Genomic DNA, 24,299 nt, shown 5'->3' with positions numbered 1-24,299 from the left:
GCGAAATTGTTCCAAGTCACTTCGTGCCACACGTTCGGAAATGAACAATACGAGTCGATAGCAATCCGGGAGCTATATACGAATGTTCAATCGAATATTTTATAATATATTATGCTCGATCGAATAATTGTGTATAAATTTATAATATATTGAATATATTTTAAATATATAAATATATAAAAAATACAAAATCGTTCACATCCATCAAACTGTCTGATCAATTTTATCTTACGGATCGATGCATCATCAATATATAAAAAATATATATTTTAAAATATACTAAATATTTGTGAAAATATTTTATAAAATATATTATTTTTCTATATCTTCATGATACATCGAGATTGATAGAATAAGACTGATCAGACAATAGTTTGACGAATGTGAGCGATTTTTTTGGGGGAGCTAGGAAATATTCTTTCTTCCAGATTTCATATGTCCGATATGTGATCGATATCCGAGATTTCCAATCGCGTTAAATATTGATGTATTATATATGAATGGGGCGTTTGCTATATCGAATATCGTTTGTTTCGAACATCAGCCAGATCTTAGCAGCGGCAATTTACGGTAAGCTACCGCAGCACGTTTCTTCTCCCTCGGGATATATCTCCCTCTCTTTACTTCTCGGGGGTGAATCCGGCGCGTTTAAAGAGCGATGAAGCGAGCTTTCGAGCACGGATTTACTTTTCTACTAGACTAGACGATGCCTATTTTCAAGGAAAAGTCGGGAGGCAGATGCCGCGACGTAGGCGAGAATGTATGCGGACGGGTGTTATATATGAAAAATTAAAATACATCCCGCGGATGTATTTACCGCCACGAAAATCGCGAACTTGCGGCGTGGATAAGCATCGCTCGTTGAGAGAATATATATTTTCCCCCTTGCAATATTTCGAGCGTTTATGAAAATGAATTCTTACGAGATACATTTTCACATTTTCGCAACTTCGCACTTCCATCTTTAATCCCTGTTGCGTATGTTGTCAAACTAAATGGTAAAAGAGGTGATTTCTGATGAAAAAGAGCTAGAGAAAAATAGAGAATAACTTTTTTTTGACACATCGCTTTTCTTTTCCACAGAATTATATAGTTCTAGAAATTGCAAAGTTTATAATACTTTTGCATTTATTTTCGACGACCCGGTAAAACATTTTTTATATATAGTTATATATAAATAATTGTATAATTATATATATAATAAAAATTATATGTGAAATATGTCCATTTTTATACATAATTATATAAATTTATATATAAATTATAAGGGTTCATATATAATAATGTCAAATTATATATGAAGAAATACTTATTTATTATATATATCAATTTATATAATAATATATAAAAAAGCACTTTTATCTAATTATGTATACATATTTCATATATAATTTTGCGATTATATGCATAATTTTACATATTTCTTTATAATTTTATATTGTTGTATATAAAAAATTTTTACCAGTGATATTGTATCATATAAATTAAATTCACTTTAACAATGGCTGACACAATAAACTCAATATTTTATTTATTGTAAATATAAAATCGTTATTACATTTTCATTTTATATATAGAATAATATAATTTACTTTACCTTTTTTTGCGATAAAACACAAAATATGATGCTCTTTTTATTAATATATTAATAATTGTTATCAAAATTTGTGTAATAATATGAAAAAAATTTTATTCTACATTTTTTTTCATAGAAAATTATTATACTCTTTTCGACTATATTTACTTGTATTCTCTATAAGTTCCATCTCTCTTATATAATCGAAATATATATTGTTAATAAATATATAAGTCGCGCAATTTCTCCAATTTTTATTTTATATATATGAATAATAATATGAAAAAAATTTTATTCTACATTTTTTTTCATAGAAAAAATTATTATACTTTTTTCGACTATATTTACTTGTATTCTCTATAAGTTCCATCTCTCTTATATAATCGAAATATATATTGTTAATAAATATATAAGTCGCGCAATTTCTCCAATTTTTATTTTATATATATATATATGTCGCGATATATATTAACGCGTATAAAGAAACGCGGAAAAAGAAAAGAGAGTAACTCACCGAGTTAATGTAGTTGATGAGAGACAATCCTCCGTCCCAGGGGTGCTCGAGCTCGCAGGAAATATTGGCGGGCCTTAGAGCATGGGATTGCTCCAGGGTACGTAATCCCACCGCGAACACCTGTACACTGTCGTACATCAACGCTGGTTCGGCCTGGAAAAGATATGATTATATACTTGATACTCGTCTATATGATAACGCAGAGCGCGTGCCGCTTTCAAGAGATATCAGAATATACCCTAAAAAAAAATTGTTAAATTATTGAACAAATATTTAGTTCAACACTGTCAAATGAATCATTTATTTGAAACAAATAAATATTTATTTGTTTTAAAAAGAATTTTCTTATGTCAAATAAATATTTTTCATATCAAATCAATATTATTAGTTTCAAATAAATGATTTGCTTGACAATAGTGAAATAAATACTTATAAGAATTAACTAAATTTTTTTCAGTATATTTCTGACAGTGTTATTAAACTTTCAAGATGACTGTCAAATGAATCATTTATTTGGAACAAATAAATATTTCTTTGTTTTGAAAAGGATTTTCTTATGTCAAAAATAAATATTTTTCATATCAAATCAATATTATTAGTTTCAAATAAATGATTTGCTTGACAGTAGTGAAATAAATACTTATAAGAATTAACTAAATTTTTTTCAGTATATTTCTGACAGTGTTATTAAATGTTCAAGATGACTGTCAAATGAATCATTTATTTGAAACAAATAAATATTTCTTTGTTTTGAAAAGGATTTTCTTATGTCAAAAATAAATATTTTTCATATCAAATCAATATTATTAGTTTCAAATAAATGATTTGCTTGACAGTAGTGAAATAAATACTTATAAGAATTAACTAAATTTTTTTCAGTATATTTCTGACAGTGTTATTAAACTTTCAAGATGACTGTCAAATGAATCATTTATTTGAAACAAATAAATATTTCTTTGTTTTGAAAAGGATTTTCTTAAGTCAAAAATAAATATTTTTCATATCAAATCAATATTATTAGTTTCAAATAAATGATTTGCTTGACAATAGTGAAATAAATACTTATAAGAATTAACTAAATTTTTTCAGTATATTTCTGACAGTGGTATTAAACTTTCAAGATGACTGTCAAATGAATCATTTATTTGAAACAAATAAATATTTCTTTGTTTTGAAAAGGATTTTCTTATGTCAAATAAATATTTTTCATATCAAATGAATATTATTAGTTTCAAATAAATGATTTGCTTGACAGTAGTGAAATAAATACTTATAAGAATTAACTAAATTTTTTTCAGTATATTTCTGACAGTGTTATTAAACTTTCAAGATGACTGTCAAATGAATCATTTATTTGAAACAAATAAATATTTCTTTGTTTTGAAAAGGATTTTCTTATGTCAAGAATAAATATTTTTCATATCAAATCAATATTACTAGTTTCAAATAAATGATTTGCTTGACAGTAGTGAAATAAATACTTACAAGAATTAACTAAATTTTTTTCAGTATATTTCTGACAGTGTTATCAAACTTTTAAGATGACATTCAGATCGCCTCGCTTTATTAAATTTTCAAAACGATCTATAATTATCACCTTAGCGCGCGCGACTAAGATATGATGTATAATTCACCAGGATGATATATAATCACCCCGTAAAATCGATGAATGGGAGAGAAATCATTTTGCAAAAGCATTTGACTCAATAAGGCGCATTTATAACGGGAAGGCGCAAAATTACGATCATTAAAACAGGACTATTGATTACGGTAAATTGGTGGAGTTTTGAATGAATCCGGAGAGAGAGAGAAATGCGCGAGAGGATTCTCGAGAAGAAGCGAATTGTCGCGAATTACATATTATTAAAATAGTGTGTGAGAGAGAGAGAGAGAACGCGCGCGGGTAACGAAATGCTCCGGTTATTAATTATAACGCTGTTAGTCGCGCGTGTGCGTTTATTTCCGTGAATTATGAAATTCACGGTACGCTGCCGCATCGAAGTTGCCGCGCCGGTTCTAATCCACTCATCTCGTCGTCGCATTTCTCGACGGAAACGTCGGCGGAAAATGTAATATTCAGCGCGAGAATACTAGAGACAGATTTGATAGTGACGTTGCGTGAAATAATTTCGTTCACACGCTATTTATTTCTCCCGTCCCATCCCGAGAGCGCGTCGACACTCGTTGTGATTTTCTTATTGCATTTTGGATTTCATTATTATTATGTGTATATGTCAAATTATACGCCGGTCGAAGCGATTTCAGCAAAACGATAAAATATTCCGCCAATTTTCCCCTTTTTATTTATTTTTACGTAAAAAAATAAGAAGAAAAAAAACAGTGATAATTCTTATGTTCATATATTTTGCATTTTTTTTTTTTTTTTTTTTTTTTTTCATAAAAAATGGTATCGAAATTTTGCATGATTTAATAGTACGTCGACAAATATATTATATATATTTTTATAAATGCAAAAATGTATTTCAATATTGATTTTAGTCTTCGCTAGATATTAAATTGATGTAGTAAAAGATTACATTTTATTTCATGTTATAATGTAAATAACGTTAACTGATGGATATTCGCTTAAAAATGAATGAGTGAACGATCTCGATGCACGTCAACGTAATTAAAACATTCTCACTTGAACTGCTAAATCATTCAAATAACTATAGAATTATTCAAACAACTATAGAACTGACGTATTCATCAATCATCGATTTGCAGTTGTCAAAAAATTACTCTAACAATACTCATTATAAAATAGAACAAAAGAAGATTTTAAGAGTACAACGAGACTATTTAAGGTTTCTGACAACTGAGATGAAATACTGTTGTTTTGTAAGATAAAAGAAAATGATAGAGAAAATGCATTTCATTTCAGCAGTGCTGAAGATAAACACTTTTGCAGATGCATTTGCTCGATGCATTTTTTTAAAGATGCGACTATACTGTTTTTCGTAGATCGATTCTTTTATTATTTTGGATTATTTTATTATTTTTTTGATTATAAAGTGCGTATTAAATGAGATTATTGAAAAGTATTGACTTTTCACTTAATACTTTTATGCGCGGAATAACGAAAGAAATCAATGTGTGCTAAAAATATAGCTGCATCCAAAAAATGCAATTGAAACTGACAGGCGATGCATTGATGCATCTGTAACAAGAGTGCGACATATTTTCCCCTTCAGTTACAAGAAACACGTACCAGTCCGAACTGTCAGAATCATCCTATATACGCGGATCATTATTTTCCGGAAGGGTATATATATATATATATATATATATACAGGGTGTTCGGTAACTAACAGACCAACGATTACAAATGGATTCTTTGGTCAATTTGGGAACGATTTTTCCTCAGCGAAAATGTCGAAAAAGGTCATCATTTTTTACAACTTTCCAATATTTGTCATTACGTATCTTTATAACTAAGTTTCAAATTAAAATTTTATTATAGTAAGCTCTACCTGAAATTAACTGAAGAATGTAATTATGTTAGACTTTTAACTCCAAAACGTTTAGTTTTCAACAAACCCATTTTTTTCAATCGCTTATAACTCGAAAATTATTGACTTCTCAACATTTTTGCTAAGGAAAAATCGTCTCCAAATTGGCCAGAGAATCCGCCCTTAATCATTGGTCCGTTAGTTACCGGACACCCTGTATATATATATATATATATATATATATATCTTTAGTAGTGGATGTTTTCTCTCCTGAATCGAGAGTACCCGGGGAAAAATTTTTTATATGTAACAATATAAAATTATATAGAAATATATAAAATTATACATATAATCGCAAAATAATATATAAAATATGTCCATACATAATTAGATAAAAGTGTTGTTTATATATAATTATATAAATTTATATATATATAAATATATATGAATCCTTATAATTTATATATAAATTTATATAATTATGTATAAAAATGGATATAATTTCACATATAATTTTTTTCCGATTATATGTATAATTATACAATTATTTATATATAATTATATATAAAAAATTGTTTCTCGGGCTGTATACGCGGATTATTATTTTCCGGGGGGTATATATACATCTTTAGTGAATGTTTTCTCTGCTGAATCGAGAGAAAGACGCGCGAGAGAGGGCGATGGTCGGTCACGTCGCGAATTGATTTCGCTCGTATTTCAGAATCGCGAAACGATGCTAAGCACGACGCGACCCGCGTTCCGTCCCGCGGCCGCTTCCCGTCTCTTCATTTCCTTCCTATCCGTTCCTTCGGCGTCTTCTTCGCGCTGCGTCTGATGGAAGGCACGTATTTGAGGCGGACAAACACGCGGAAGCATCCAGGAAACGACCGGAGTCCGTGCTTAGTCTTACACATTCCTCTCTCTCTCTCTCGGCTGCCGCTTTCCTACTCTGCCCTGCGAGTAGTTTGTGGAGCTTTAATGTTTGTCCTGGGGCTAAAGTGTGCGACGTGTCTCCGCACCTTTCCGCTGATTCAATATTGCGTTTCCGTTGACAGCGCGCGAATTTCGTTAGCGCGACTAATCAACTTTTCCGACGCGATTCTAACCAGTTTCATGCTTGCCCTTTCTTCCTTTTCTCTCTTAAGGGAATGCTAACCACGACTGTTTTACCGACTTTGAGTTCAAGGGCTTTTCTTTTTATTGGCTATACAGATTGAAAGATTCTTCTCCACAATTAAAGTACTGATAATAATGAACGGCGAGCGCTGTAATTTCGTATAAGAAAACAATAAAAGTTAAAAAATTACAATTTTTTATCGGCCTCTTGCATCAGCTCGTAACAATACTCATTTAATACAAAAGTTCTGCAGTTTATTTGTGCATAAAATATGACGCTCCCGATAGAGATGACATGAAAGAATAATACAGAAGTAATAACAATGAGATTAAAAGCCTGTATCAAAAGATTTGCGGATGATTTCTTAATCTGTATGTTCAATAAAAAGCGAACCTAACCTAACTTAAAGTCGGTAAAACAGAACAACGGCAGTATCCCCTTAATATTCTCTACCTTGTCAGCGAGAACTTCTCGAGATAAACGTTGATAATATACGTTCGCTACGACGCGAGCTTTATCTAACATAAGAAATATTGTTGTTATAATTTACATATATCGTCGTAAAGGTTTTTTTCTTTTTTCTTAAGCATAAAAAGTGATGCAAGCGACATTACGATCACGAGCACCTATATCTCCGTAATGTGATTTTGGACGTTGAGAAAAGCTCTCCTATCTATATACATGATAAAGCTTTCTCGCGTGCTATCTCTGGGGAGTTAGGATTCTTAACCTGATGGGAAACTGAAAGCTCGCGACTTTATTTACATAAAGTCGAGATTACATTTGCCTGGTGCACACACAACAGCGACTTCTTCAGAAGATATGATTTAATTTGTTCATAAGAGAAATGTGGAAATAAAGTAACAATTGTTTCGAGACAATTTTTAAAGAATCTCAGGATTTCTGTAACTACGTATTTTGCAAGTTTAAGTAGAATTTTTGTGATGACACGATTATTTCGAAATATGTATTATTCATTACATTGTAACTTTATTATTTTTTTTCACTATACATGTATAATTTATATATTGTATATATACATATAAACTGTGTACACTAAAAAAAAATCGTTAATTTGACTAAACCTTTCAATTAAATATTATTTCATTAATTGATAACATATAAAAATATTATAAATTATTAAATATAAAATATAATACTAAATATATGTTCAATTAACAATAAAATAGTAATTTAGTTGAAAGGTTTAGTCAAGCTAACAAGCTTTTTTTCAGTGTATTATACATTTATATGTTCGATAATTAAATGAGAAAATTTACAATAATTTCGCACATAATTTCTATTATACGAGACGAGTTGCTAAAAGTGGCGCGCGCAGTTTCGTTCGATATTAATTTCTGAATTATCGAGGCAAACGAGTTGCGGTTTCACAATTACGTTAAAAATTACTGCCTCGCAGGGGCAGTAATAATCCGAAACGGGAATTTCGCTGGAGAGAAGTTTGCAAAAGTTGATGAACTGGCGCTAACGTAATTTATATGCGGCAAGACACACGCAAATGCGCGAGTGTGACATGAGGGATGAAGGAAGATTGTGACTCGGACAGACGGAAAGAGGAAGAGGTAGGGAGATGAGAGACGCACATCCTGCCTGTCTTATCTCTGCCCGAGGCAAACAATAAAGCTCCGGCAAACTATTTGTAGGCGAGAATCTCGTCTCGGCGAACTTGAAATCTGTCTGGGATAGCTTACGGGCTCTATAACCGCGAGCGGTTATGCTCCTTTTTTTCTTTCTTTCGCGACACCGTGAGATACTGCGGAGACGTACGCTGTTACGAAAGAACTGGAGTAGATTTGCATGAGGAATGGCCTGATACCGGGAACAATTCGTTTTGCAGCGAGCAATAAAAAAAGTTCTTGCGCAGTAGAAGTTCAATAGGCAATCGTATTTTCATTTGCAAGTTTCTCCGAGTTCTTAATCCGTAGAAAAAAAATTTTCTTGAAAAAAGATAATCCTATACAGCACAAAATGTTTTTAAAGTCTTTTAAATATTTGATATATATTTTTGAAATATTTTCTTTAAATCTATATTCAAAAATATTTTCGAGAATTATTTTATCTTTTAAGAAATATTTTTAAAGTCTTTCAAAAATATTTAAAAAAATAAAAAATTATCTGAGCGATAAAGAACATTTTTAAAATTATTTTAAAATATTCCTAAAACCATTTTAAAATGTTTTCATGCCATATTTTATACAAATATTTAGAAATATCTTTTGAAAACATTCATAATATTTTGTGCTGTATGGGTTATTATATTTCGGAGGATATTATTTTGATATTGATATATTTCATTTTTTAAAATTAATTATTAATAAATATTTTTAACTAAATATTATTCTCATCGATTTTAATGGTATTAAAATATGTATGAAAGTTAGAGCCCTGATGGAAAAATTTTAACTATCTCTAATTATTTATTATAAAGTTATAAATAAAAAAAATTAGTCATATTAGTGTTTTGGAAGCGGAATGAGGTCTAAAAACGCGTATAGATTTCCTATTTCCCACGTAAAGCGAAATCAGATTGTGTCCTTATCGGTGCTTCGGTTGCGAAACGAGGTCTAAAAATGTGCAATTTCGTTTACGTCTTCAATTTTTCACGCAACGACTTTTCAAAGTGATGTTTATCTCATATATATCTGGTACAGAAGATAAAAGAAAGATATTTTTAGAACTGCACATTTTTAGATCTCGTTTCGCATTCCAAGCACCAAGGGTGATGTGAGATAAACTTTCTGATGCTTATACTTTCAAAAGTAAAGATGAATAACATTTAATGCTTGTTAGAAGACATTCACAATTTTTTACAGTTTAAAAAATTATAATATGTATTTTATTTTTTATCAAAGAATAATTTAACTTCGTAATTAATTTGATTAAATTAAACGAAATGAAAAAAAATATATACATACATATTGCAATTTTTTAAACTAAGAATTAAATCTACCCAAGGATAAAATTTGTCAGTGATCTTACATACTTTGTAAGATCAATAAAAAATCGGTGAATTATCCTTAACATTTAATTTCAGCTCCCATGTTTAGAAATTACGAACAGTTAAATATTAACAATAATAACATATTTTATATATATTTCCTGCACGATATATTATCGATATTAAAATATATAACATATATATTGAAATTCGCATTTTGCGATTTTGCAAATAAATTGCATCTGAATATAATTCGTCAGCTAAGATATTTTTATATTACATTTCACAGCTAAATGTATTATAAAATTTTTACTATTATATCAAACTATTATATCGATACCGCATATATATAAATAATATATTTTTCCAATAAACAATCAATTATTATCATGCCTGATTTTCTGGCAATTAATTTAATATCATGAAGGGAAGATATATATAGTATCGGGTATCGAATATCCATCGAAGTGTCAAAATTCTCCTCGGCAAAGATATCCGATGATAATACGTGTTATATCACATTGGTATCAATTTTGACAGATTAATGCAAGTGTGCTTTGCGGACAAACTGAAATCATTATACGTGTATCAATCAATTAACAGCCATTGCTCTACGCGATTCAATTTATTATCATGCACATCTTTCGAGTATCCCGAATATTTCGAGATCTACGATTATAAATATGCGCGGGTATAGCAAATAAAATATACAACACGTAAAATAAAATCGGACACGGATTTTTTTGCATATATCGAAATAATACAACGGCGCAAATATCGAGTTGAGAGTAGAGCACACAATGTTACGTGTTGTCTGCCTGCAAAAGCAGCGATTGAGTTTGACGCGAATAATGCGCACCTGTCAGTAAAATAATCATGCGCGAGCGAATAAATTTTCGAATTTTTCCGAATCGTCGCGCTCATTTGTCAATCGAGGCAACGACGCGCGAAAAATCGATAAAGTCTGTGTGTATATTTATTATTATTTGCCAATTATATCGAATCAAAATAAGAATGATAATTTGGCACGGTGTGCATAAATTATGATTATTTCTACGGAAACGTTCATATACAGTACTCTCCATAAGTTTGGAAACACCTTACATTTTACAGTTAAAGAATTTTATGGCAGCGATCTGTTATAAATAAAAATATCATTGAAATATTTTATGATTTATTTATAGAAAAAATCTGCACAGATCTGTGAAAAGGATCCTCTTAATTTAAGAGAAAAATTCTCTAAATAAATATTCTTTAATTAGATATTCGTAACATTCAAGAATATAAACTTTTGTATCAGTATATTATTTGAAATATTATTAATCGTGATAACAAAAAAAACAGTCTTATAAATGGACATTTGTTATTTATTTCATACTTCACAAGTTTAGAAACACTTTACATTTTACAGTTAAACAATCGCATGGCAGCGATAATAAATAAATGTCATAAATAATATTTTACTATTTATTCATACAAAAAATCTGCACAGATCTGTCAAAACAATCCTCTTATTTTAGGAGAAAAATTCTCTAAAGAAATATTCTTTAATTAGATATTCGTAATTATGCAAGAATATAAACTTAATGTTTTATCAGTATATTATTTGAAACGTTATTAATTAAAAATAATAATGACAAAAATCAAATTTGTCATAAATAAAAATGTCATTTAAATATTTTACGATTTATTGATACAAAAAATCTACAAGATCGCTGCCATACGATTGTTTAATGTAAGGTGTTTCCAAACTTGTGGAGGATACTGCAGCTTCTCCATGCACAAATAGCGTTTTATATTCTCGAAAACTGTCAGGCATTTTTTTTTTAAGATTTTTGCTCTCGCGTGACACTGCATTTTTACGTCATGTCGTTTAATCGAGCCGAGTGAAATATCTTGTTATTGAATTTGTACTCACCGCGGGGTTCGTACAAAATGCAAGCGATAACAAAATCATACGGACATGCTGCCGCGTGTCTGCGCCAATTTGAATTACACGTACATTTTCCCGGTTACCGCACTCGTCGTCGATCGCACAACACGATCCGGAAGTGCGATGACGTGCGAACGGAATAATAACCGGTACGCGCGACGCGACAGTATACGTACAGATATTTGGAATCGAGATCGATTTGATGGGAATAATAAAATTGCGTTGTAGGGCCGGAAATGGCGGAGTTTTATAATCGACGGCACGTGATCGGTTCGGGTCGACGAATCGCCGACGTACGTTATTGACAGAGTAAAAATTCGTAAAAAAATCAGTATACCGCACAAGTCGCAATAATAATGAAAACGGTCGGTTTTGTCCTCGGCCGGAACCTTTGACGTTTAATGGAAGAGAAATCCGATTTTCATATCACTCTGATTAATTTATACGATTTTACTTAATGGCGCGCAAAGCGTGTTTTAATGTAATTAGCGAGTCGTAGAATAATTTGAAATATTGTAATAAAATGTAATTTAGATCCAATTATATTAATCCTAAAATAAATCTTTCAAAGATCCCTAATTATTTATTATTTAACTGGAATATTACAAAGCATAAGCGTCATTTATTTAGTAAATAAATCAGTAAAATTACATTATTTAATAAAATCCATTTGAAAATGTTCTTGTCAATGTAGAAAATTTATAGCCATATACGGTACATATAAATACAACATATTTAATTTTCATGCTTCAAAGAACTTGATATGAAATTTATATCTAGATAATATAGAATCTGGAATTCACTGCTAAATTCTTTAACGAGCTGTCAAAACAGGCAATGATAATCATTCAACATGTTGTTTTAAAAATAAAAGAAAAGTATATTACACTTTTATTCGTTCATCAAAAGCAGTAAATATTAGATTCGCGTACACAAAATAAACAAAACCTACCCTTCTACTATTCTCTTCGAACTGTCAAAATATGTTTCTTCAACGATGACAGCTGAGGTAAAAAACCTAACGAGAGAACTGCAATCAGTATATAGCATATCTCGTGAAAAAACATGAGGTTATTGATACTATGGGGTGTAATCGGCTTATTTACAACGCGTCTTTTTGAAGAACAAAATTATTCGAGTATATCCATCTGTTTTTCTGATATCAATATCCGTTATCCGTATTAATGGAGCTGGCTTCGCAAAACGCCGGCTATATATATGCACTGCCAGCTATACATTCATACAACTCGCATATTGCTCAAAATGCGCGAGCTCGCACAGTCGTGGAATGCAATTGCGCTGCAGGTGCGCGCGTGGTCGCGTGGCGGAAAAATTGCACGAGCTCCGATGCGTCTCGCCGAGTGAATTCGGAGGGAGAGAAATTAATGGTCGCCGATAGACGACGCGGTTGTCACACCCTTTTTTTTTCTCCCTCCCAGCCATGCTCTGTTTCGGTGATCGGAACAAGGGTGCGCCTCCGTGTATCGAATTGCGGGCTACTCTGCCAATATGAAAACATTTTATTGCGGAGCCTCGCGAGAGCCTTCGAAATCGAATTCGATGTTTCTCGCGAAGAGAAAAACGATATCGCCCTCGTCCTGTTATCGCGTTTAATGTCTCTTTCCGTGATGCGCGTTTAATTTCGTTCTCTTTGAGCGAGAACTGAGTGGATTATCATCGCGTTCATACCGTGCGAATCAGATTCTAGTCGTGCCCAATTTTTTAAATTCGTATAATGCACGCGGTACGTTAAGCACGGTTTTTACTCGACGGAGCGTATATAAAATTCCTATCTCAATATGAAATTTTTAATTTAATTTATGAAGAGAGACACGAGCGAGTTTACTCCGAAAGTTTCTCCGCGTAGTATTTTACTGCGCGTTAAAAATGGATTACTTATTTTCTAAATTCTAATTTTAGGAATCTGAATAAGGAGAAACTTTCTAGTAATTGTATTATATCACATTCGATTGCGTCGAATAATATTAATTGTAATTAGTAGTAGTGCAATAATTTCTAAAGTATGATGGAGGATTTTTTAATGGCGATTTTGAAACTTTCAAATAAATATTCTCTTACGAAATTTTATATCGCATTGAATAAAATCAACTATAAATTATAATAATTTTAATTTTAGGAATTTGAACAAAGATAAACTGTCTAATAATTATTCTATTCACACGATTGCATCGAATAATATTAGTTGTAATAAATAATAGTACAATAATTCCGAAAGTATATCAGATTTTTTCATCGTAATTTTAAAGCTTTCAACAAATATTCTATTACGATGAAATATTATATTAAATTGAATAAATTTAATTACAAATTTTACATTAATTTTAATTAAGTAAAAAAAATGGTCCACTTTATTTTTTATCGTGATAATCATCACCGATTCGGTCTGACGTAACTGATTTCTGTGTCGAAAATTTGTCAACAAATATTCTATTACGATGAAATATTATATTAAATTAAATAAATTTAATTACAAATTTTAAATTAATTCTAATTAAAAGTAAAAAAATGGTCCACTTTATTTCCTATCGTGATAATCGTCACCGATTCGATCTGACGTAACTGCGATTTCTGTGTCGAAAATTTGTCTAATTTAATTCAAATATAGTAAGTTAAGTCTTTCTCCTATCGGAAGCACTCTTACGTCCTTATTATGCCGCGAGACGAGAGACGAAAACGAGGTGGACGAGCTCACGCGTATTATCAGAAATCTCTTAGTTGGATGGAAGTTGCGATAGTTGTTGCACCGTGAATACACTCTAGTTATCCGGGGACTAATTGGAGCGTGCTTTTAATTAGACAGAGTTCAACCTAATGCAATGGACAGAAATGGTAGCGTGGCTTTGCCTAATTGCATTTAATTCGAATGCGCATTGAGGCAATTTAGGACTATACATTTTTCGCGCGCAAATATATACCTGCATATACAGGGTGTCCGGTAACTAACGGACCAACGATTACAAATGGATTGGATTGGACAATTTGGGAACGATTTTTCCTCAGCGAAAATGTCGAAAAAGGTCATCATTTTTTACAATTTTCCAATATTTGTCATTATGTATCTTTATAACTAAGCCTCAAATTAAAATTTTATTATAGTAAACTCTACCTGAAATTAACTGAAGAATGTAATTATGTTAGACTTTTAACTTCAAAACGTTTAGTTTTAAAAAAACCCATTTTTTTCAATCGCTTATAACTCGAAAATTATTGACTTCTCATATATATATATATATATATATATATATATTGTACATAATGTCTAGCGAAATTTGTGGGCATTACTTGGCAGAATACTATACTTACACAAGCGTATAACTGATAATGATACGTATAACGAGATTCGTAATATATACCCGAGCCTTATCGCGCTCAAATAATCTGATTGTGGTATATTATGCACGAACATCTCTCTTAATGCTACTTAAAGTTTCCGATTAAGCTGTTTTCGAAATTATATTTCTGCCATACACGTCGCTTAAAACTTTGCCGCGTAAGAGAGATAAGTCTATACTGACATTATTTTATATTTATGAATTAATTACGTTCCCTCGTCTTTTATTAGGCATCATTTCTCGATCAAATTGTATTCAAATTATAATTTTTGCAATATATACCTACAGTGTCTTTAAAAAAAAAATTGCTTTCAAAATCGTTGAATAATTTGTACAGCAGAAAATGATCGCGCGCGTTGCGCAAATAAAAGATTAATCGATGCAGAATTCCTACGCAAATATTGCTTCGCAGTAAATTGTTTAAATAAAAATTGCGCATATCGTTCTGTATATCGTACGTGCAATTCATCCTATAATCTATTTATCCGAAAATAATAACTATTATAAAACTGGGTTTCTGCTCCCCGTCAAACGATGCAATTTTTTTTATATTTTTATTTTCACGTTTGACATATACCCAGCAAACGCGGTATATAAATGTTATATTATTCAAGCATGTTACATGTAACGTATATGTTAGTTGTAATTTCCCACTCATAGATGTAACATTTTTAAAATTACATATATTACATTGTAATTATATTGTCATTATATCCTAAGATAGCACTGACTTATCAATACATCAATGTGCTATTTGCTATATAATTACAATATAACTACAATGTAATATATGTTATATTAAAAATGTTACATCTATGAGTGAAAAATTACAACTAACATGGATGTTAAAGAATTTTATAAGGGTTCCTCTAATTAATATTTACCACAATAAAAATATTAATATCTACCACAATAAGATATTAAAATATATTCGATTAATTTTACTATGTACATATTCATATTTTTTATTGCGGTAAATATTAATCAGAGAAACTCTTATAAGATTCTTCCAATACCATATATTGTCCCACGATTACCATTTTCAAAAATTTTAAGAACAATTTTAAGAAAAATATGCGATTTATCTTAATTTACAAATTAAAGCTTAATTTATCTATTCTAAAATTAGATGTTTTATATATAATGCACCTAGCTATTCAAAATACGGTTAGGTCGATCGATGGGTATATATATATATATATATATATATATATATATACATAGACAGAATTTTCTCGTAGAATTTACCCTAAAAATCATGATAATTGTAAGACAATATAATATTGAAAGAATTTTATAAGAGTTCCTCTAATTAATATTTACCACAATAAAAATATTAATATCTACCACAATAAGATATAAAATATATTCGATTAATTTTACTATGTACATATTCATGTTTTTTTATTGCAGTAAATATTAATCCAGAGGAACTCTTATAAGATTCTTCCACAATACCATATATTGTCCCACGATTACCATTTTCAAAAATTTTAAGAACGTAAAAATATCTTAATTTACGAATTAAAGCTTAATTTATCTATTCTAAAATTAGGTGCTTTATATATAATGCACCTAGCTATTCAAAATACGGTTAGGTCGATCGATACAAACGATCGCACGGGACCGGGATTGCTTCATCGGTCGAGCTCCCTGACGTCTTGGAAATTGGCAATCTCGCGTGAATAATGAAGAAACTGATATATATACACAAACATTCTGAACAGCGTCCGGCTACGTCAGATTTAAGCCTCGTTCCCTCGGATGAATCGAGTGGTTGGTCTTCGGACATCCGTGGCTTTCCTAAGTTCTATAAGGCACGAGAGAGGAGATTTTCAGGCGAGAAGCCGAAATTTCCTAATCCGCTACTTCCGGCCCGGATAATCGCACCGCGGAATTAATTCGAAAAGATCCAGCGCATTTGTCCGATCTCGCTCTCGTTCTCCCGGCCTTTCTTGAAACGCGAATTTAACTTCGCGACCTGACAACGACGACTTTGGTCCGATTCAGCCTTGTTCATTAGCATTTAAAGCGAAATGGAAATGCCTGGTTCGAACTACTTGCTGTCTAACGCGAGATCTTCACCTTTCCCGCCGGTTAAGTCGCAGTAAGGGAACGTTGCAGTTGAGGGATCTGAATAGCTTGCAGATGACAATTAACTTGGCGGAAGTGAAATATTTCTGCCGTCGAGCTACTATGATTAATGGCGATGTTTTAAAGATCAGTCTACCGTGTGTCTTCATTAAAACATAAAGGACAATCTGTCATCTAACTTGGCCAACTCATCTGAGCCGGCTAACGACAATTCATAACCGTAAATGCGCGCGAAATCGATTTTTCCTTATATATATATATATTTATATTATTTTTTAAAATATACAATTATTTAATTTTTATTGTAATTTGACCAATTCGATTTTATTCGATATATGTATATATATATATATATATATATATATATATATTTATTTATTATATATATATATATATATTATTATATATATATATATATATATATATTTATTATTATATATATATATATATATATAATTGGTCAAATTACAATAAAAATTAAATAATCGTATATTTAAAAAAAAATAATATAAATATATATATATATATATATATATTACTTTTTTAAAATATATGATTATGTAATTTTTATTGTAATTTGATCAATTCGATTTTATTCGATGTAATATATTTCGTGATGAAATATTTATTAAAAACTTAAAAATTGTCAATATAACAATTAGAAACTTTGTCATTATTCAATTTTTTAAAATTAGAATTGAAAAATAAGTATAATTAATTTATATTTTATATCTATTTTATTTATTTATACACATAAACACGAGATATATTATATGTGTTTGTGTTTATCTCGCGCTACACGCATTTTCACTCCTCGTAAATTTCGCCTTCAAATAGTAAGTGTCAATTTAAGGAAATCCGAAAAATTCTCTATTATAAAGATCGATATTTCTTCCTTCAGTCTGACGTAATTGAAATAAATATTACTCGCGCGTAAACGGGAATTGTGAGACAAATCTTGCTTTATGTCGCGAGATACCACGGATGTGTTTCTTCCATTTCACCGGCAAAAATGTTGCATTTGGCAAATAGAAATTTCTTTTATGAAGTCACTGGCTTATCCAATCTTCCGCTTACAAGTGTCGTTCTCTCGCAGTCGGATAACGGAAAGAAAAACGTTCATGGTTCTTATCCTACTTGCCACCGGACACAAAGCCGCGATTCGATTTGTTTAAATCTCAGAATATCTACGATCTTTAAATTAAGCTCTAACGTATCTTAGATGTATCGCATTCATCGACATGTATGAAATTACGCACAAATTATTATCCTATTAAAAGTTCCGCCAATATTTAAACTCCTAAAGTTACGGTATTCTAGTATAATTTTACATTTTATTCATACATCTTGAAATTCTCCGCTGTAATGACTTTAGCGATTTTAGAGATGAGAGATAAAAAATAATATTTAAAATAGAGAATATATATAAATCTTTATGTAAGCTTAATCTCTTCTATTGATTATAAATTGTTAATGTAAAATAATAATTAATTTGTAAGTTAATTAAAACTACATTTAGAAGATTTTTTTATTTTACAAATTAAGGATAAATAGGTATTAAAAATTTTTTGTTACAGATTTTTAAAATAAAATGATTATTTCTTTCCTTGTGTAAAATATTTAAATACTACCTCTTCAATGGCTTATGTTTCTAAAATTTATATTTTTAAATTAAACAGACAATAATTATTTTTGGAACAATACGTGTAAAATTTCAATAATACTAGAATCAATATAATTTTAATGATAAATGCTTTAAAACTTCAAATATTACTTCAAATATGTAAGAGTGATATTTTTTTTAAATTACTATGTCAGAATCAATAATTTTAATTATTGTATTTTTTTGTAAAGAAATATTTTTCTAAATGTATTTATCATCTTCACAAAGTATACAAAATTTTTAATAATATTATAAAACTATTTATATAATTATTTTTAATGATATTTTAATTTATCTTTGAAATATGTCTCATTAGATTTTAGTAGCCTCAAATTTTAGTGTTCCTAAAATTTTTAGTTTTTTTTCTATATACAGTGAAAGAAGTATTGAAAAAAATTTTTTAACTTTATTTTTCGTATATGTTTTTTTGAACCTTATAAACGTCATAGCAATTTCATACATCAAAATGGATATTTTTTCAATTTCACATCGTTACTTCGTTAAAAACATGGAAAGCAAAACAACATAAATCAAATGTTGCGTTTTTTATACGTCATTTTTTTAATACAAAAAAGTGTAATGCGTGTAACCAAATTCAGCGCGGTCAATGTTTATTTTGCGGTCCGTAAAAATGTAACAGATTTCTGTTATGTCATTTTAGCAGTTATTTTTTGCGTATAACAAAAATTTGAAAAATTTTCATTCTGCTATTTTCCTTCTATCTTTGTTTTCAATATATTCATATATTTTGCGCATGCTTTTCTTACAAGATAGTTTTATTAGATTTTTTTATAAACGCAAAATTATTTTTATTTTCAATTAAACGTTAAATTAAGTGTATTGTATTTTTTTTATATTTCGAATTACCGGTGAGATTGCGAATGCGGTAGAATACATATTATATTCGCGACATTGAAATATTCTACTGGCGAACTGAAGCCCGATTGCCATTAACCTATTTATTAAAGTATTATGAGTGCAAATTGCAAAACCAATCGAACACAAAGAATTAGTCGTACAAGTAATGCGCATTAATGAACACCTGTATTTTATATGGCGAAAAATCCAATATTGATCGCGTGCGCAGCAAGGTTTCGCAATAATTCGTAATAATTCGTTAAGCTGCTCGCAGTGGTCGCTGTAAATTGGTTGTTTGCAATCGACCTGCTATTGACAGTTTAGCAAGCAATGGCTATGATTTACAATTACCGGAATGCAACTCAATTTGGTCGCGACAGTAGTAGTGTCTCATACATGCTATTGCGCAGCAACAAAATGATTTATAGAAAAAAAACCATCATCAAATTATGAGCTTTCTCGTTATCGAGATCTTTTAATATTTTAATAAAAAATCTAATATATCCCAATTTAATTATACAATTTTTATTATTAATAAATATACAATTTTATATATAATTTTCGATTAATTTTTTATATTAATAAATGATTTTTAGAAAGAAAACATCAAATATGAGCTTTTTCGTTATCGAGATCTTCTAATATATTAATAAAAAATCTACTATATCCTAATTTAATTATACAATTTTTATTATTAATAAATATATAATTTTCGATATTAATAAATTGTACATAATTTTTAATATTAATAAAGTGGAAAAGTTTTACGGATATAAATTGAACACAGTTAACGAAACGCGTGACAGTTCTTTTGGCCAGGTCGGCGCAGATTTTTCGCGAAAAGATTCCAACCCAGGCCACTGTCGTGCCAACCATATTTTTGGCCAACCATCCCGCAGTCGTCATAGAACTTACCTTCCCGGTGTGACTACACACTCCGGCTGGCAAATAAAATAATAAAACCTTTCGAGTGCGCGAGATAGCATGATTTATGGCGCCAACAGCAAAGGTTATCCACCGCAGTGCAGAGAATTCAGTGATTCATTGGCCAAGCGAATCGGAGAAGAGTTAGGAGAAATATGAGACAGAAATCTTGACGCTACGGCTGTTCCTTCCCTTTCTCATTAATCCGCGCATTAAGCGAAAATTTGTAATTAATGAGGCCACCGGGTTAAATATACGCTTTCTAGGACAGCTTACAAATGTACAGTTTTTCCGTTTCCGCTGGAATAAGGGAGAGATTTTTTATTCATTATAATTAATTCTCTCTTCACGAAGCCAATCTTTATACTTTAACTATTGGTAACATAAAAAGTTTAATTATTTAATTATTTCATTAATTTAATTTAATTCATTTTAATTCATATATTTCATTAATTTAATTTAATTCATTTATTGTTAAATTATATATTACAGAATTATATATGAAATAATAAATTAAAATATTATTTGTGATGACAAAAATCATGATTTATTTATAACGAAGCAATTTCCATTTTCAAGATATAATAATTAATGGCAAGAATTTCAGAAAAATGATAAATTAGGAACGTCTGAGAATTTTTTTCAAGATTTCTCTTCGGGAGCGCAAAACTTATCCGCGAGAGCGCACAAGTTTTAAGAAATTTCAGAGTTTAATTAATTTAATTTAAATTATTTATTGTTAAATTGTATATTACAAAATTAAATATAAAATAATAAATTAAAATATATTCTTCGTGATGACAAAAATCATTTTTAATTCACCCCTTTCTAAAAAATACATTTTGTGTGATGTGCTAACTTTCAAACCAAGTTAGCACATCATTTCACATTTTCCAAATTTGAACAATGAAATTTTATAGGTTTCGATGAATTTTATAGTTCTGTAGCATAGTTCCGACCGTAGGTTGCCACGAAATATATATTTAAATCAAAACTCGTATTTTTGAATACATCATATGCAAGACGTACTTCGAGCATTTTGGTTATTGGAAAATAATTCTCGTACAGTCCTGGGCACGTACATTTATTATCCAAAGAGTTCTGATCCATAAAAATATTTTGGACATTTTTTATACAATTATGTAATCCTAAAATTCATGGATAAATTAAATTATCGCTTTAAATGACTGTAACTAATTAAAAAATTAAAAAACGGGCTTCAAACTATGGGAATACGTCTATGAATTGGTCCTCAGTTTAATAATAAAAGATTTCAAAATTCTTCAAACAAGTCATTTAATTTTTTAATAAGCTAGCTTATCATATATTCAAAAATTCGAGATTATGCGCGAGAGCGCACACGTTTTAAGAAATTAAGAGTTTAATTAATTTAATTTAATTTATTTAAATATTCTTCATAATGACAAAAATCATGATTAATTAATTTATATAAAAAAAAGAAGCAATTTCCAATTTCAAGATATAATAATTGGCAAGAATTTCAGAAAAAAAATGATAAATGAGGACCGTCTGAGAATTTTTTCAAGATCTCTCTTTGGGGGCGCAAAACTTGTGCGCGAGTAATTTAATTTATTTAAATATTCTTCATAATGACAAAAATCATGATTAATTTATTTATATAAAAAAAGAAACAATTTCCAATTTCAAGATATAATAATTGGCAAGAATTTCAGAAAAATGATAAATGAGGACCGTCTGAGAATTTTTTCAAGATCTCTTTTCAGAAGCGCAAAACTTTTGCGATCTCGCGGACAAGTTTTAGGAAATTAAGAGTTTAATTAATTTAATTTAATTTATTTAAATATTCTTTATAATGACAAAAATCATAATTAATTAATTTATATAAAAAAAGAAGCAATTTCCAATTTCAAGATATAATAATTGGCAAGAATTTCAGAAAAAAAATGATAAATGAGGACCGTCTGAGAATTTTTTCAAGATCTCTCTTCGGGGGCGCAAAACTTGTGCGCTCTCGCGGACAAGTTTTAGGAAATTGAAGAGTTCGCGCGGATGAGCGCGGCATTACGTTAAAACGTCCCTAAAACATAGAATCTTTTTTATCCGAGAAAGTCGTCGGAGTTTACGGAAATCGCGCAATTAGGCACGCTGTTATCCCGAGCAACCGCCGCGCCGGCAGTTTCTTCATCACGGTTTGACGTAAAGATCCCTCTTATTACTCCCGTTTACATCAGCGGCTCTCGCGCGCATTCGCGTTTAGAACCGAAAAAGTTCGTCTCGCTTCTCGACGCGGTTTCCTTCTCTCTCTCTTTCTTCAGCTCGAGAGCGAAGCAGATAGGGAAAAGAAACATGCGGAAAGGAAACGCGATCAGTATGCATCTGAGGTTTCCACGTTGATGTAACAAGCTTCTCTCTCCCTTCTTATTCGCCTTCTAAGCCAAGCTTCTCACTGTTTCCTATTACGTAACAGTCTGCTTTTCTCTCTCTTTCCCTCAATCTCTATATCTACCCTCGCATCGTGCTTCTTCTATACGTATATTGTATTATATGTATATGTGGAGCGCTTTTCTTCTGGTAACCACCACCCACGTCTATATTTTCCTTCCTCGTCGAAGTTTCTCTTCGAGAAGAGAGTTGGGGAAAGGCTAACCTGGTATGCCCTCTACTTATCTCTCGTCGGCTGTTTGCTAGGGTTGGAGAATCGCCCGTTTCCTTTTCTCTCGGTCTCCGAGAGAGCCTAAACTGCGTCCTTCTTTTTTCCCTTTATTCTTCTCCCTCTTTCCTGGCTACGTCGAGCGTTGATTGTGGCCGAGCTTTTTGTGCAGCGGAGTTAACTCGGTCGTTTAGCGGCGTGGAAAAGGAAGGTGACGTGAGAGAACGCGGTGGTTGACGGGAAGGGAGTGGTGTCGAAACAAAAGCCGTCGTAGGTAATTTTACCACGTAGTAGTCTGCGACTCGACAACGCGAACAGGTTGTCCCTCGACAATACAGAGACGTCTGACAATTCGAGAAAGAACGAGAGCCTCTATTATCCGGTCGAGAAGAGAGGCCGACGAGGCCTTAAATTTTGATCCTGAGCTCGAAATGCGCTCAGAGATGTTTCTAAGTTTTTTTTTTTTATTATCATTGATCGTAGAAAAATAATTTCGAAATAATTTAAAATAATTTAAAAATAGTTTAAATTAATTTCAAAATATTTTTAATATACAGGGTGTATCTGAATAAGTGCGAGAAATTTTAAGAGATGATTCCTTGTCAAAATTTAAGAAGGGATCCTTATATAAATGTATACTATTATATTCCTCCTTGAGGAATTATCATTGATCGTATAAAAATAATTTCGAAATAATTCCAAAATGATTTAAATCAATTTTAAAATATTTTCAATATAAAGGGTGTATCTAAATAAGTGTGAGAAATTTTAAGAGATGATTCTTTGTCGAAAATTAAGGAGGGTTTCTTATATAAATATATACTCTTATATCCCTCTTTGAGGAATTATCATTGATCGTATAAAAATAATTTCAAAATAATTTAAATCGATTTCAAAATATTTCCAATATAAAGGGTGTATCTAAATAAGCGCGAGAAATTTTAAGAGATGATTCTTTGTCGAAAATTAAGAAGAGATCCTTATATAAATATATACTCTTATATTCCTCCTTGAGGAATTATCATTGATCGTAGAAAAATAATTTCGAAATAATTTAAAATAATTTAAAAATAGTTTAAATTAATATAAATTTAACATATATAAGATAGGCAATAAGAGCCAAATCGCGGATGACAGTGCGTTATTCTAAACGAAACTAAATTTTTTTCGTTAGAATTAAATACCTGTGCACAAGGCACCAAATTTTTACTTGGACACGGCCAA

The 24,299-nt window shown here is 30.5% G+C and overlaps 1 protein-coding gene across 5 annotated transcripts in view; it reads right to left on the bottom strand.

The window, feature by feature from the left end:
- Nucleotides 1-24,299, bottom strand: part of LOC114931552 (glutamate receptor ionotropic, kainate 2) — a 191,613-nt gene that overhangs the window by 63,932 nt on the left and 103,382 nt on the right. For all 5 annotated transcript variants that reach the window (XM_029303673.2, XM_085486235.1, XM_085486236.1 and 2 more), the window contains one exon: nucleotides 2,091-2,243. In XM_029303673.2, the coding sequence (XP_029159506.2) occupies nucleotides 2,091-2,243 (153 nt within the window). The remainder of the gene's footprint in view (nucleotides 1-2,090; nucleotides 2,244-24,299) is intronic.

The sequence above is a fragment of the Nylanderia fulva genome, unplaced genomic scaffold (assembly GCF_048542155.1).
Source record: "Nylanderia fulva isolate GAGA-0341 unplaced genomic scaffold, ASM4854215v1 Scaffold11, whole genome shotgun sequence".
Classification (NCBI taxonomy): domain Eukaryota; kingdom Metazoa; phylum Arthropoda; class Insecta; order Hymenoptera; family Formicidae; genus Nylanderia; species Nylanderia fulva.
Note: the sequence above shows the minus strand (reverse complement) of the source record. Positions and strands in the feature narration are given on the sequence as shown.